General features: G+C 44.7%; 2 protein-coding genes across 2 annotated transcripts; one reads left to right on the plus strand and one right to left on the minus strand.

Moving 5' to 3' along the window:
* The first annotated feature begins 371 nt into the window (after nt 1-371).
* LOC123145232 (putative pentatricopeptide repeat-containing protein At3g01580) lies at nt 372-2776 on the plus strand. The gene has a single exon (XM_044564605.1). The coding sequence runs from the start codon at nt 435-437 to the stop codon at nt 2529-2531; it is 2097 nt and encodes a 698-aa protein (XP_044420540.1). The 5' UTR covers nt 372-434; the 3' UTR covers nt 2532-2776.
* Nucleotides 2777-4342: 1566 nt separating this feature from the next.
* Nucleotides 4343-8460, minus strand: LOC123145234 (dof zinc finger protein 2). Its single transcript, XM_044564606.1, has 2 exons — nt 7857-8460; nt 4343-5524 (listed from the first exon to the last, which is right to left on the minus strand). Exons 1-2 carry the CDS (start codon nt 7911-7913, stop codon nt 4661-4663), a joined length of 921 nt encoding a protein of 306 aa, XP_044420541.1. The 5' UTR covers nt 7914-8460; the 3' UTR covers nt 4343-4660.
* Between the last annotated feature and the right edge of the window lie 8812 nt (nt 8461-17272).

The following is a 17272-nucleotide window of genomic DNA, read 5'->3' on the forward strand; positions in this document are numbered from 1 at the left end:
ACTGAAAAATATGAATCACCTGTTACACCTAGTACTCCTTTTAGAAGTAAGATATTAGAAGGTATTCCTCAAGGTTATACTTTTGATGAGGAGATTACTAGAGATCTTATGGCTTATGATACTCGTAATGACACAGAAGGTTTTATTGTTATACTTAAAGAAAAGGCCGTGAACAAAATGATGAAATATGATCTTAAATTTACAACTTCTCTTATTTTTATTACTGATAAAGATTATGAATTTTTGATAGAAAAACCGAAAATCCATACCCATGGGACGGCCGGCACTGCACGGCACGGCCCATGAGGCCAGGTTTGGTTCTGGTAGAAAAGCGCCGGAAAATCTTTTGGACCCGATGCCACGCGGGGCCATTCAGAAAATCTCGACTTCTATCTCTTCATCATCAGTGACACTTTCCCTCGTCGCTCCCTCACATGCGAGGTTGGCAGCCGCTCCAGAAGCTTCTAGAAGCCGCCGCGGACTCCTCCACTCCTCTTGCCGCCGCCCGCCTCCACGCCCACCTCCTTCGCTCGGGCCACCTCCACTCCTCCCACCACCTCACATCTCATGTCCTCGCGTCCTACCCTCCCGCCCTCGCTCGCCACCTGTTCGATGAAATCCCCGTCCCGACCCCGCGCCTTGCCAATGCGCTCCTCCGCGCGCGCGTCCGTGCGGGCCAGTGGCGCGACGTGCTCCTCCTCCTCCCGCGCCTCCGCGTGCGCCCGGACGCCTTCACGCTGTCCCTCCTGCTCAAATCCTGCGCCATGCTCCCCTCCCTCGCCCACGGCCGCGCCGTGCACGCGCTCGCCGTCCGATCCTGCGCCGCTTACACTGACGCCTTCGTGGCCGCTGCGCTTGTGCAGATGTACGCGAAGTGCGGCGACATGGTTGGCTCAATCAACGCCTTCAATGCGTTCGAGGAACCAGACATCGTCCTCCGGACTTCCGTGGTGACTGGGTACGAACAGAACGGGATGGCACAGGAGGCACTGGAGTTCTTTGCAAGGAGTGTGATTGGCCAGGGTTTCATGCCGAGTCCAGTCACTCTTGTGAGCGTGATCTCGGCAGCGGCACAGTTGAAAAATGCCCGAAATGGGCAGGCCTGCCATGCATATGTTCTCAGGAATGACTTGGAGCATGACTTGGTTCTGGTCAATGCTATTCTTGGGCTTTACATGAGGATTGGAGCTGTACAATCTGCAAGGAGGTTATTCGAGGGAATGATGGAGAGAGACGTGGTCACATGGAGCTGTATGGTCACAGGATATGTGCAATCTGGACACGCCTCTGAAGCATTGAGCGTATATAAGAAAATGGTTGCGGCAGGAGTGAAGCCAAATGCAGTTACCGTGGTGAGTGTTCTGCAGGCCTGTTCGCTTGCTCTGGATGTTGAAGAAGGCAAGAGGTTGCATGACAGTGCTGTCAAGATAGGTTGCGAACTTGAGATGACAGTTGCAACTGCGCTGGTTGATATGTACATGAAGTGCTCGTGTCAGGAGAAGGCAATGCAGTTATTTCTTCGGATGCCAAAGAAAGATGCAGTAGCTTGGGCGGCGGTCATTAGTGGTCTTACCCAAAATGGTCTCCCTGATGAGTCGATGAGAGTCTTCAAGTGCATGTTGTTGGATGGTCCTGTCCCTGACGCTGTCACTATGGTGAAGGTACTTGCTGCATGCTCAGAATCTGGTGTTATGAATCAAGCCTTTTGTCTCCATGGCTATTTGGTTAACACTGGTTTCTGTGATAAGACATTTGTGGCAGCTGCACTTGTGGATTTGTATTATAAATGTGGAAACTTGGGTAGCGCTGTCAGGGTATTTGAAAGTGACGCTGAGAAGGATATTGTGCTATGGAGCTCAATGATCTCAGGTTATGGATTCCATGGCCTTGGGCAGCAAGCTGTTGCCTTGTACCAAAGGATGGTCGCTTCTTCAGTTAAACCTAATAGCCTGACATTTGTATCCGTGTTATCGGCATGCAGCCACTCTGGACTTGTGCAGCAAGGAAAGTCCATTTTTAAAAGCATGACTCGAGTCTATGGAATCATGCCAAATTCAGAGCATCGTAGTGCCATGGTTGATCTCCTTGGCCGGGCCGGTGAATTGCAAGAGGCAGCGAAGCTCCTCCATGAAACAGGTGGGAGGGCTGATGCTCATACTTGGTGTGCCTTGCTTGCTGCCTGCAGAGAACACCGTGACACAGAGATGAGTGATATGGTAGCTGCCAAACTACTCAAGCTGGATCCTGACCATGTTGGCTACTACAATCTCATGACCAATATATATGCATTTGATGAAAAGTGGGACCGTGTAAAAGAGACTAGGGACATTATCAAAGATAGAGGTTTGAAAAAAGTGCCAGGTTGCAGTGCGATAGAGATCAATAATGCAATGCACACATTCACAGCTGGGGAGAGGTCACACCAAGATTGGGAGAAGATCTCTACATTGCTCTGGGAGTTGTCACAAAAGTTGAGACGGGATGATTGTTTCTTTCAGTTGGACCGTCACTTCGTGTTTGAAGATTTCTGATCTTCTCCAAGCTGAAACATGAACTTTCAATACACTTCACTTGGTGGTAAGTTCCTAGAAGGAAGTAACGACAAAATACCATATGCAAGGTAATAAGTCATCTTATAACGAGAAAAATAGCACAGCTTAGTTTTGCACTAATTGTAACATTGTATATGCAGGACAGACACTTCCAAGAAGTGTATAGCTGTAGTCCCCTTCATTTAACAATCAGTCAATCAGCTATGTATGTTTTGTAGATTTAACTTATGGTCAGAGCATGGGAAACTTTTATACCATAATTAAAGAAGCACATTGACCTGATGTCAACACAAATGCCCTGAACTAACCACTGGTTGTAGGTAGTTTCATGTTGGAGAATGCGTTTGTTCTGGTCTGCTCATGACTCATGATATGTGAACAGTTAGTGATCTCGTTGTCGGAAGTCATTATGCATTTGTTCTCTGGAGATAACGAGTTTCATGCATCGAACCTCCAATGCTTTTGCAGAGTAAATTCATCTACAGTTCACTGCAGCTTGCACTGTTTGACCGGTTTTAAAAGTTGTTTCACGTAGAAAGTTGATTGATATGTTATTTTGCTTTGTGTAGGGCAATATACTTAAATGCCACATAATGACACGATTGCAAGCCAGTGCTTGTCTCTTTCTCCTATGTGTGATATGCAGGCTGCGATTAGCAGGTACACCGAAACCAGTTACGAAGGCACTCTTTCTGCGGGCCTGTCCGCTTGTTTCATTCTGAGTGTGGTTAAGAGTAGGTTGAATTAACCTCGCCAGTCTTTGTGGACTACATCAGCATTGCCTTGCATTTGTTGTCTTTTGTACTAGCTTTTTTTGTATCGCTCTGAACACCTGGATGCATTTATTATTACCATAACAAAGGTGGAACTATCACAATGTTTGCATCTAATTGGCCTGGCCGCATTGTTTTATGATGTATAGTCTCGGTCTCACCGGTTAGTTACCTGCACACCGCTGATTTCTTCGAGCCATGGTGACACTTATCTGTGTGTTTTATCCGTTTTTCTGCTATGCGGCCAAAGAAGCTTACATATCGTACGTCACAGAAATCAGGAGCTATGGGCTATGGCAGCATTATCAGTCAGTTGCACCCTAGCATTCAATCTACAAACACATACTCCCTCAATTTGAACTAAGACCACGACAATAATTATGGGACGGAGGGAGTACTAAGCAATTTAGGATGGCCAAGCTGATGTGTGCCAGTTCAACACTTCTTGCAGCTGTCAAGAGCCACACAAGCCATCTCATAAGGGTTGCTTACGATATTGATATATGGCTTGAGATGTGCATGTTACGGCTTGACATTATGTAGTTACCCCAGACTTGAACAAAGAACTCCTGGCCTAACACTCTACTGAAGCAAATCTACAAACATGGTGCGCATCGGTTTTAGCCCGGTTTTCTATCAATTAACCCGGCAATTCTCTTCTTCTTAATCAATGAAAACGGCAAGTCTTTTGCCTTGTTTCAAAAAAAAAAAACATGGTGCGCGGGTACTATGGATGCCCCTGTTGCCACCCAAGGAAATTAGCATACTTCTTCCTTCCTGCTCTGGTGTTCCAAGACAATTTCAAGGAAGCTGATGCACATAGGGCTGTTAATTTGTATCAAATGTACAAATTGGCTTGTATTGGAATCTTGACTTTTGGGCCTCAAATTTATTTTTATTTTTTTGCGAAAAGGGCCTCAAATTTAATTGATCGATCAACCTTGAAAAACTATGAGCACTGTGCTTGTGAACATCTTAGCCTACTCCAAACAAGCCTAAATCTTAGGCAGCAGCGAGTCACAAACTTAATTGATCGAACCACAGCAACGTGTGAAGTTATGCAACACGGAACATTGTCCAGTACAACACTTGAAACATAAGGGGATGGTTACCCAAAGAAAAAAACGTAAGGGGATGCAAACATCGATCCAAACAAACGATGTGAACAAAAGCAAAGGAAAAGAAACAGCAGCAGATCATGCATGAAACCACACAGGGAGCAAGCAAGAAAAAGGCAATCACTTCTACGTAGTCCTCGCACTCGTCAATGCGTATTAGCAAACCACTAACGCATGCATGCGTGCATGGGGGTGTTGACACGATGCTTCGCCTCGTTCAGATGGCGGCAGAGGAGCCATGGTGATGGTGGGCGGCGCCGGTGACCATGCCGCTCCACAGGCCAAGCCCGCCAAGGGAGCTGATGGAGGTCTCCGTCGGCGCGCGGCTCGCCTCGCCGCACCACTCCAGCGACAGCAGCCTCTCCGCCTGCGGCTTCATCTCGGCGACGACACTGTCGCGCTCAGCCCGCGACGTCGCGCCACCAAACGGAAGAGCGAGGTGCTCGCCAAGGCCGGCTGCGTACCGGAGCGCGTTCAGTGCGTGGTACTCCGCGCCGCCACCGCCGCTTCCGTTGGCAATGCCCATCATGCCTGGCCCGGTGAAGTGAGCCTCAGAGTTCGCGCTCTCAAAGCCGCCGGAGCCCGAGAGGATGTGGTCGTACTTCCAGTCGAAGAGCCCGAGGCTGCAGAGCGGGTCGGCTGCCGAGACCGGCGGCGGCGGCATCCCGGAGAAGGACAGGTGGAGTCCGGTCTCTGCCATGTGCCGGCCGTGATGAAGCTGCTGCATCATCGAAATCGGCGGCGCGATGGCGGCGGCAGCAGAGGGCTTCTTGGCGGCGCTGGCGCGCTTGTTCTTGCGGCAGCCGCCGCCGACGGGGACGTTGCGGAGGGAGCCGCCCTTGGTCCAGTAGCGGCGGCACGTCTTGCAGAAGTAGCGCGGCTGGGAGAGGCTGTAGTTGTTGTAGTAGCAGAACTTGGTGTGCGTGGAGTCGCAGCGCGGGCACTTGAGCGGCTGGTCGTGCTGGGGGCGCAGCCGCCGGTCTGCCGCCTGCTGGGCCTGCATCGGCTCCGGGCACGCGATGATCAGCTCCCCCGACGGCGACGACGACCCCATCCCGCCCTGGTCCTCGGGAACGATGCCCTGAAAGCAAAAGGCACACACCAGATCAACGTCAGCACGTTGTCGCAATGTGATCTGTAATCATCATTAGCTGTGGCATGTGACAGAAGAATGGAAGCCTCGGAATGCGCGAAAGCGTCTTGGCCAAGCTGCTAGTAGCTGCATGCATGGTCCCATGCATGTCGCAAGCTGCATGCAGGCCAAGCTAGGGTTTCTCAAAGGGTAAAGCTTGTGACACCCATGGTGCTTCATGATGGAAGCATCAAGTAGGTCCAAGTTCTAGATCGATCTGGGGCCGATCCTATGGTATACGTACTTTTAGACTCAGGCTGATCACTTGCTTTCCATCACATGCAAAAGTAACAAGGGGTGTGTAGATTTCTTGAGGGCCATACGTAGTGTACTTGGTGACTTGGTCTTGATCTCGATCTCCACCATTCTCCATGCATTTCTCATGATTACTCGCAACTCTAGATCCTTAAGAGTGATCTTAGTCTAGCTTGTTCCTAGTTATACATATACAGTTAATTTATGTCAAATATGCAATGAATTATGCAGAGCTGCAGACTGTATGCATTGGTTTGTTGTGCCCTAGCTACCATCCCATCCAAGCTTAATTTGACAACATGAATGTTACTCCCCCCATTCGTAGTGGATATAGATTTTTTGAGAAGTCAAGCTTTGCAAACATTGAACAAGTTTATAAAGAAAACTACCTATATTGTGAATACAAATACATATTACTAGATACATCCTCAGACATTTTTCTTACTGTATATGTTAGGTGTTGCAGATATAATATGAATGATTTTTCTCTGTAGACTTGGTCTATTCTAAAAAAACAATATGCGATGCATTATGGAACATAAGTAGTATGAGAGTTACCCTCAGAGTTCAAGCCAAGTCTCCATAAAAAAGGCAATTCTACTCATAATGTAATACTGTGCTAAATCTGCCTCCGCTCATAATGCCGTTGTTTCTCCGCATTAACATTTTTACCTTTCAAGGAGAGGCGGAATTTATGTCATGTTCAAAAGTAAAAGTGAAACTTATCAGATGATCAAGTTGTACTTGTTTGAATCTCTTTATCTTGTCGTTGCTTTTGCTTGCAACACATGTGGGTCTCTGGTTAGCTAGTCGATAGCTACCATTCACTTTTCACAGTTTCTTAAAATGGACACGCCCTAAAACTACTAATGTCTGGTAGAATGCCCGCTTTTGTTGCATCTTTTGCTTGTTTTCCTTTTAAAGTTTCTTTTGTAACAAAGCTATGGAAACAAAATGTTTATTGTATCTTAAAATGTGGTATTTACACTGGTGAGAAATATCCATTTATGGTCCAAAGCTGAAACAACCGGATGCTGTTTACATGGATGATGGAACAGTGCATGTTTCTCACACATATCTCCTACAGTAAATTAGGTCAGCTCATGTAGATACTACGCGTCTCACAAATTAACTAGGGTCTGTCCAAACAAATTAACTAGGGTGTTATCCAATAAAATCTTGTTTCCCCCGTTACCCTTCCACAAATCTCAGTGCAGAGACATCTTAAAAATATCTCAAGCGACTTAGATTTAGCAAAATCATACTAATAATTAATTGATGCTCTTACCAGTAGTACTCGTGAAAACTGTTAGGGTAAAGGAAAAGTTTTAGAACCTCTGAAGCAAAAGGTACAAACGAAAGAAAATAACAGAAATATGGACTAAGCTTATCAATGAAACTACATGCACTAGCTAGTAGCTACTGGTCTAAATACCCCAACTGACTAAGAGAATTTGCATATGTTCGTTCATACTACATACGATCAACGACGACAGGAAATCTTTTCAAGTTTAGCTAATCAAGTATCAGGATCCAGCTGCCTGTAGATCTGCAGCGCCTAGGTACGTACTATACCAGTGTCGAATAGGTAGATCTATGAAGATGTAGAGCTATTAATTCTCCTCCAACAGTCTTTATATAATTGATTTGGATGCAGAATATTCCTATTAGAGTGACGCTTGTTTCTTCCTATGCTGCTAGCTAGGTCAATTAATCACAACTTTGATCTCGTTCTACACGAGCAAGCAATCTACATATACTACCATCGTAGACTGGAAAACGAAAGCAGTGGTTATTTTCTGAAGACTGCATGCTAGCTAGAGTAGCTACATGTCCACACCAGCGTATGTGAACACGGTCTCATCTCAAGATGAGGAGATGGACAAAAATCACGTTCATCACGCAAAGCCAAATCAAACCAAGTGCTCCCGGGTCCCGGCAAAAAGAAGTGCTAGTTGATCACGCAAATCAAACAAAGTGCTTGTTAATTACAAGCACGATAGGTATGCATGTGTGAGTGACATACCTTGAGCCAGTCGGAGTCCATGCAGAAATGCATCGGATGAGCTGCGCCTGCCATCATCGATCGCCCGGGCTTCCCGATCAACCAGTCAAGGCACCCCAAAGATGCGGCAACCTCACTGCCAGCTGCTAGCTATGCACGTAGCTCCGGCAAATCCGAGATCCAGCAGCAGCTTGAACCTAGATACGATCGATGGTCTACACCTGCTGCACACTTACGCGGCCTGCTTGTTCTCGTTTCGTTATTTGTCGACGGGTCTCAGGTCGATTGGCTAGCTAAGAGGATGCGGATTCACCGATTAGCTAGGAAGAACATGAAGAGAGGAAGAGGAGGGCGGGGCGGATCGACACGGCGATACTGGATAGGAGAAGAGAAGCTGGCTATGGAGAAGGAAGAGGGGATATGAGGCGGGGAAGCTGGTGGGCTGCGGTGCTACTGGTAGTCCGTAGTTGGTGAGAGACGTGGAGGAGGGGGGAGATGTGAATAAGAAGGGAGCGAAAAGCAGCGGAGCCATGGCCAAAGCCCCAGCCGGATGGAGGACGGACTCGATCGAACGAGCTTGGTGTGGGTAGGCTACTGCGCTGCTGCCTCTGATCGCCAGGGGCTTGGCCCTGGCTCGGTGGTGGTGGTGGTGGTGGTTGCATGCGACGCATGTTGCCGGGGAGTTGTGGTGGGGCGGGCGGGGAGGCCCACCGTGTCGGGGTGGAGTCTGTGTGGAGACATGGCGTGGGGGAAGACGGCCCTCGCCACTGGTGGGCCTGCCTACGCGCGCGGCTCGCATCCCGCGGCGTGTGCGCGTGTCGGTCGGCGGCCTTCATCTTCATGTTAGCCTCTAGCGCCTGCCTACGGCTGGCTACGTGTCCCCATCGACTTCCCCCCGATCGGTGGGTGGTCCGGTTCACGGTTCACGGCTCACGGCGTTGCTAGCGCGTTTCCGAGGTGAGAATTACGGCGTGGGTACACGAAGCGCCTAGTAGTACAGCTGTGGCAGTCAATTTCGCCGTTTGCCGGGGTGGTTGTTTGTTTGCGTAGTTGCAGCTGGAGCCTAGAGCCTCTTTGAGTTGTACGGAAATTAAAACTATAGGAGTAGAAAAAAAACTAGGTTATTCATGTGTCGCTATAAAGCCTTTTTTTCATAATAAGAGATAGGGATACTACAGCCTACAGGAACAGAAAAGTTATACTCCTGCCGAATGGATGCAACTTTGATCACCCGCAAAAAAAAAGGATGCAATTTTGATCATTACCTCTGAGCTGATTTTTCTTCTTCTTTAAAATATGAAGGATATGAATTATTCCTGTATAGGAATAGGGATTCATTCCTGCAAACCAAAAGCTCTAAGAGGTGTTCCCGGGTGGTGCAAACGGAAAGACGCCGAAATTTTGGAAGATAGATGAAAGAGGTTAGAGAGATAGAATGTGTTGTATTGGACATAACAAAGGAAAATTAAAATAAGATTTGATCTAATGTTGATATTCCTATGTAATGGAGGGCACATGAATTTTAGGCCCTGTTTGGTTCATAAGTCTTAGGACTTTTTCTAGTCCCAACTAAAAAGTCCATAGTCCCTAAAAAGTCCCTCCCTGTTTGTTTCCAGGGACTAAAAAGTCCCTAGTCCCTCCCTAGAGGTTATTAAATGACATGTGAAAGACCATATTACCCCTAGTATACAGAAAAATAACAACCAAACAACATCATGGGGCGGCGGGGCAATGGGTGCAGAGAGGGGCATTGTTGAAAAAGTCCCAAAAAAGACTCTCCTTGAGAGTCTTCTTCATTTAGTCCCAAAAAGCAACTTTTAGTCCCTAGTAGTCCCTCCTGTTTGGTTAAAAAATCTCTAAGACGGACTTTTTCTAGTCCCCACACCAAAAAGTCCGTGGAAACAAACACCCGCTTAGAAGATTGATGAGAGAGGTTTAGAGTATTCCATGTGAATTTGGTGACTCCAATCCTATGGTCCAAAGGGCTTTTATAGGGGGGGGGGGGGGGATCTACGAACTGGAATCTTCCCAAATTCTTTCAATCGAAAGAGTGAATATTTTAAATACTTTTAAAATCTTTACTATATGCCGGTTATCTGATTTTCATAATTAACGTCAATCCATGACATTATGTGTGGATTAAGATTCTGAAAATATCATTATTTCGCAAAAAGAAAACTCAAGACTCTTCTAGCTGGGGGCTACCTTGTACTCGATTTACAAGGAAAATTTGCACTAAGCTAAGACCTTTCTGAAACGAAATTGTACAATAGTATTCTTCTTGGTTTTTGTGTTTTCCATGTGTTGTAGCCGAGGGTTGTCTTCATCTCTACATGCAGAGGGAGGGTTAACTCTTGTGTGGTTGTATTAGCTTGATGTTATGATAAGACTTCGTAAAGCTTTCGTTATAAAATAAATCTGGTGTAATCAATCAACATGGGGGGGGGGGGGAGTTAAGAAGCATTGCAAATTAGCAAATGGAGAAAAGGCAAAGGGCATCAAATGCTACCCTGGACATGATGTTGATGACTCTCTTTCTAATTTTAGCAAAAAAATATGCTTTTAAGCTTAAAGAAACTATGGGGGCGAATCATGGATGGGGATGTCGACCACATTGAACTTACACTTGTGAGTTTCACAAATATACGGACAAACAATACTTGTGTGAAAATCACGAAATGACTCCACGGCGTGCGATAGAGAACCATTTTTGATTTTCACACAAACCACAAGTGTTCTGCCATGGGGGTTCCCAAGTCACACCTGCGAAGGGCATGGGTAGAGCAACACCTCCCTACGCGCTTATTTAACTTAGTGCAACAAATAAAAATCTAAATTATGTAATTACTAGGTTATATTGTCTTATTGAAGGTGACAATTTTTCTACTTTCTCTCTTCTCTTTTTTTGTTTCTCGCAGCTTTCCGTTGGATTTCATATCTAGCCTATCGTAACTTATTCGGGGCAAAAGGTTTTGTTGTATTAAGCTAGAGGGTTTAGCGACCCAAATACACAATTCTTTAGAATTGGAACAAAATCGAGCTATTACATCATATCAGTTACAACTAGTACAAAATCGGACATTAGGCAGTTTTGGTACATGGGCATGCCACTGTTCACCGTCTTTACTAGAAGCCTATGCTACTACTACTCTTCATAGTGAAGGCGTTTTCAAAACCGCCTCCAATGCTTCTATCGGTAGGCGGTTCTTCCAGAACAACCCGATTCCAATGCTTTTAGAGCCCGAGGCGGTTTCCTCCATACATTCACCTCCATTTCCTTTTCCAGGGTTGGGAAGTTTTTATTTGATTACTAGCCCTCAGTGAATGAAATTGACAAAAACATACAAAGACAACACGTGTGCATACATCATTGATTTGCACAATCATTTTGCTTTTCATAATAAAAAGACATATAGTTGAAAATTCCAATCCAACATATACATTTACACACTTCACAACCTCTAGATAATAACACACTCTTGTAAAACCTATAAACACAAGTTTCTCGTGATGTGCTTATACTATGTCGACGTTCCGAGTAGTATATCCATCTCACATTTTTATGCCGTCACCTGTACATCTCCTTATAAGTTTTCTATGAAGTGCATACGATATGCATATTAGAAGAGGTGCATGGTGGATGAACTGAGAATTTGTCCTTTTGTGCAATGCCCCCAAAATGTAATATGTTTTAAAAGAAATGGACAAGCAAGTTATGATTTACAATCATAACATGAGTATGGTTGAACCAAATGAAGCTGACTAAGAATAATTATACCTTACAAGACATATTGTCGCCAATGTCTAAATCTGCAGGATCATAATTGTATCAAGCTGATCAAATGCAAAACCTGTTTCCGGAACGAAGGCACACATATAAGTCCCGAATGCAAACTTATTAATCCTAAAGAAAAGAATCATCATCTGGAGGAACGGGTGCTTGCTCGTGACCATTCCTTTTCTCTCCAGAATTTTTTGTGTGGTGCACACATCCTTGACATTTTGACGACATTGTAAAATACACTCTTTCTGAAGAAGAAAAAGAAAGTGTCGTGTACGGTGTGTTGGGGAACACAGTAATTTCAAAAAAATTCCTACGATCACGCTAGATCTATGTGATGCATAGCAACGAGCGGGAGAGTGTTGTCCACGTACCCTCGTAGACCTTAAGCGGAAGCGTTATGACAATGCGGTTGATGTAGTCGTACGTCTTCACGATCGACCAATCCTAGTACCGAAAGTACGGCACCTCCGCGATCTGCACACGTTCGGCTCGGTGACGTCCCACGAACTCACGATCCAGCAAAGTGTCGAGGGAGAGCTTCGTCAACACGACGGTGTGATGACGGTGATGATGAAGCTACCGGCGCCGGGCTTCGCCTAAGCAGTGCAACGATATGACCGAGGTGGATTACGGTGGAGGGGGGCACCGCACACGGCTAAGAGATCAATGATCAACTTGTGTGTCTATGGGGTGCCCCCTCCCCCGTATATAAAGGAGTGGAGGAGGGGGAGAGCCGGCCCTCTACTATGGCGCGCCCTCGGGAGTCCTACTCCCACCAGGAGTAGGATTACCCCCTTCCAAGTAGTAGGAGTAGGAGAGAAGGAAGGGGAAGAGAGAAGAGAAGGAAGGAGGGGGCGCCGCCCCTCCCCCTAGTCCAATTCGGACTAGGCCTTGGGGGGGCGCGGCCTGCCCTAGGCAGCCCCCCTCTCTCCCCTAAAGCCCGATAAGGCCCATATACTCCCCGGCTAATTCCCGTAACTCTCTGGTACTCCGATAAATACCCGAACCACTCAGAACCTTTCCGATGTCCGAATATAGCCTTCCAATATATCGATCTTTACATCTCGACCATTTCGAGACTCCTCGTCATGTCCCCGATCTCATCCGGGACTCCGACCAAACTTCGATCATCAAATCACATAACTCATAATTCAAAACGTCACCGAACGTTAAGCGTGTGGACCCTACGGGTTTGAGAACTATGTAGACATGACCGAGACTCATCTCCGGTCAATAACCAATAGCGGAACCTGGATGCTCATATTGGTTCCTACATATTCTACGAAGATCTTTATCGGTCAAACTGCATAACAACATACGTTGTTCCCTTTGTCATCGGTATGTTACTTGCCCGAGATTCGATCGTCGGTATCTCAATACCTAGTTCAATCTCATTATCGGCAAGTCTCTTTACTCGTTCCTTAATGCATCATCCCACAACTAACTCATTAGTCACATTGCTTGCAAGGCTTATAGTGATGTGCATTACCGAGAGGGCCCAGAGATACCTCTCCGACAATCGGAGTGACAAATCCTAATCTTGATCTATGCCAACTCAACAAGTACCATCGGAGACACCTGTAGAGCACCTTTATAATCACCCAGCTACGTTGTGATGTTTGGTAGCACACAAAGTGTATTCGGGAGTTGCATAATCTCATAGTCATAGGAACATGTATAAGTCATGAAGAAAGCAATAGCAATATACTAAACGATCAAATGCTAAGCTAACAGAATGGGTCAAGTCAATCACATCATTCTCTAATGATGTGATCCCGTTAATCAAATGACAACTCATGTCTATGGCTAGGAAACTTAACCATCTTCGATTTAGCGAGCTAGTCAAGTAGAGGCATACTAGTGACACTCTATTTGTCTATGTATTCACACATGTACTAACTTTCCGGTTAATACAATTCTAGCATGAATAATAAACATTTATAATGATATAAGGAATATAAATAACAACTTTATTATTGCCTCTAGGGCATATTTCCTTCAGTCTCCCACTTGCACTAGAGTCAATAATCTAGTTCACATCGCCTTGTGATTTAACAGCAATAGTTCACATCACCATGTGATTAACACCCATAGTTCACATTGCCATGTGACCAACACTCAAAGGGTTTACTAGAGTCAGTAACCTTAGTTCACATCGTCATGTGATTAACACCCAAAGAGTACTAAGGTGTGATCATGATTTGCTTGTGAGAGAAGTTTAGTCAACGGGTCTGCCATATTCAGATCCGTATGTATTTTGCAAATTTCTATGTCAACAATGCTCTGCATGGAGCTACTCTAGCTAATTGCTCCCACTTTCAATATGTATCCAGATTGAGACTTAGAGTCATCTGGATCAGTGTCAAAACTTGCATCGACGTAACCCTTTACGATGAACCTTTTGTCACCTCCATAATCGAGAAACATATCCTTATTCCACTAAGGATAATTTTGACCGCTGTCCAGTAATCTACTCCTAGATCACTATTGTACTCCCTTGCCAAACTTAGTGTAGGATATACAATAGATCTGGTACACAGCATGGCATACTTTATAGAACCTAGGGCTAAGGCATAGGGAATGACTTTCATTCTCTCTCTATCACCTGTCGTGGTCGGGCTTTGAGTCTTACTCAACTTCACACCTTGCAACACAGGTAAGAACTCTTTCTTTGACTGTTCCATTTTGAATTACTTCAAAATTTTGTCAAGGTATGTACTCATTGAAAATATTATCAAGCGTCTTGATCTATCTCTATAGATCTCGATGCCCAATATGTAAGCAGCTTCACCGAGGTCTTTCTTTGAAAAACTCCTTTCGAACACTCCTTTACGCTTTCCAGAAGATTCTACATCATTTCCGATCAACAATATGTCATTCACATATACTTATCAGAAAGGTTGTAGTGCTCCCACTCACTTTCTTGTAAATACAGGCTTCACCGCAAGTCTGTATAAAACTATATGCTTTGATCAACTCATCAAAGCGTATATTCCAACTCCGAGATTCTTGCACCAGTCCATAGATGGTTCGCTGGAGCTTTGCACACTTTGTTAGCATCCTTAGGATTGACAAAACCTTCTTGTTGTATCATATACAATTCTTCTTTAAGAAATCCATTAAGGAATGCAGTTTTGACATCCATTTGCCATATTTCATCAAAAGTGGCAATTGCTAACACGATTTGGACAGACTTAAGCATCGCTACGAGTGAGAAAATCTCATCATAGTCAACACCTTGAACTTGTCGAAAACCTTTTTGCGACAATTCGAGCTTTGTAGATAGTAACACTACTATCAGCGTCCGTCTTACTCTTGAAGATCCATTTATTCTCAATGGCTTGCCGATCATCGGGCAAGTCAACCAAAGTCCATACTTTGTTCTCATACATGGATCCCATCTCAGATTTCATGGTCTTAAACAATTTTGCGGAATCTGGGCTCATCATCGCTTCCTCATAGTTCGTAGGTTCGTCATGGTCAAGTAACATGACTCCCAGAATAGGATTACCGTACCACTCTGGTGCGGAACATATTCTGCTTGACCTACGAGGTTCGGTAGTAACTTGATCTAAAGTTTCATGATCATCATCATTAACTTCCTCACTAATTGGTGTAGGCATCACTGGAACTGGTTTCTGTGATGAACTACTTTCCAATTCGGGAGAAGGTACACTTACCTCATCAAGTTCTACTTTCCTCCCACTCACTTCTTTCGAGAGAAACTCCTTCTCTAGAAAGGATCCACTCTTAGCAACAAAGATCTTGCCTTTAGATCTGTGATAGAAGGTGTACCCAACAGTTTCTTTTGGGTATCCTTATGAAGACGCATTTTTCTGATTTGGGTATGAGCTTATCAGGCTGAAACTTTTTCACATAAGCATCGCAACCCCAAACTTTAAGAAACGACAATTTGGGTTTCTTGCTAAACCACAGTTCATACGGTGTCGTCTCAACGGATTTAGATGGTGCCCTATTTAACGTGAATGCAGCTGCCTCTAATGCATAACCCCAAAATAATAGTGGTAAATCGGTAAGAGACATCATAGATTGCACTATATCCAATAAAGTACAGTTATGACGTTCGGACACACCATTATGATGTGGTGTTCCAGGTGGCATGAGTTGGTGAAACTATTCCACATTGTTTTAATTGAAGGCCAAACTCGTAACTCAAATATTTGCCTCTGCGATCATATCGTAGAAACTTTTATTTTCTTGTTACGATGATTCTCCACCTCACTCTGAAATTCTTTGAACTTTTCAAATGTTTCAGACTTGTGTTTCATCAAGTAGATATACCCATATCTGCTCAAATCATCTGTGAAGGTCAGAAAATAATGATACTTGCCGCGAGCCTTAACACTCATCAGACCGCATACATCAGTATGTATTATTCCAATAAGTCAGTTGCTCGCTCCATTGTTCTGGAGAACAGAGTCTTAGTCATCTTGCCCATGAGGCATGGTTCGCAAGCATCAAGTGATTCATAATCAAGTGATTCCAAAAGCCCATCAGCATGGATTTTCTTCATGCGCTTTACACCAATATGACCTAAATGGCAGTGCCATAAATAAGTTGCACTATCATTATTAACTTTGCATCTTTTGGCTTCAGTATTATGAATATGTGTATCACTACGATCGAGATTCAATAAACCATTCACCTTGGGTGTATGACCATTGAAGGTTATATTCATGTAAACAGAACAACAATTGTTCTTTGACTTTAAATGAATAACCGTATTGCAATAAACCTGATCAAATCATATTCATGCTTAACGCAAACACCAAATAACATTTATTTAGGTTCAACACTAATCCCGAAAGTATAGGGAGTGTGCGATGATGATCATATCAATCTTGGAACCACTTCCAACACACATCGTCACTTCACCCTTAACTAGTCTCTGTTCATTCTGCAACTCCCGTTTTCGAGTTACTAATCTTAGCAACTGAACCAGTATCAAATACTGAGGGGTTGCTATAAATACTAGCAAAGTACACATCAATAACATGTATATCAAATATACCTTTGTTCACTTTGCCATCCTTCTTATCCGCCAAATACTTGGGGCAGTTCTACTTCCAGTGACCAGTCCCTTTATAGTAGAAGCACTTAGTCTCAGGCTTAGGTCCAGACTTGGGCTTCTTCACTTGAGTAGCAACTTGCTTGCCGTTCTTCTTGAAGTTCCCCTTCTTCCCTTTGCCCTTTTCTTGAAACTAGTGGTCTTGTCAACCATCAACACTTGATGCTTTTCTTGATATCTACCTTCGTCGATTTTAGCATCACGAGGAGCTTGGGAATCGTTTTCGTTATCCCTTGCATATTATAGTTCATCACGAAGTTCTAGTAACTTGGTGATAGTGACTAGAGAACTCTGTCAATCACAATCTTATCTGGAAGATTAACTCCCACTTGATTCAAGTGATTGCAGTACTCAGACATTCTGAGCACATGCTCATTAGCTGAGCAATTCTCCTCCATCTTGTAGGCAAAGTGCTTGTCAAAGGTCTCATACCTTTCGACATGGGCATGAGTCTGAAATACTAATTTCAACTCTTGGAACATCTCATATGCTCCGTGGCATTCAAAACGTCTTTGAAGCCCCGTTTCTAAGACGTAAAGCATGGTGCACTAAACTATCAAGTAG

This window comes from Triticum aestivum, chromosome 6D (genome assembly GCF_018294505.1).
Source record: "Triticum aestivum cultivar Chinese Spring chromosome 6D, IWGSC CS RefSeq v2.1, whole genome shotgun sequence".
NCBI classification, from domain to species: domain Eukaryota; kingdom Viridiplantae; phylum Streptophyta; class Magnoliopsida; order Poales; family Poaceae; genus Triticum; species Triticum aestivum.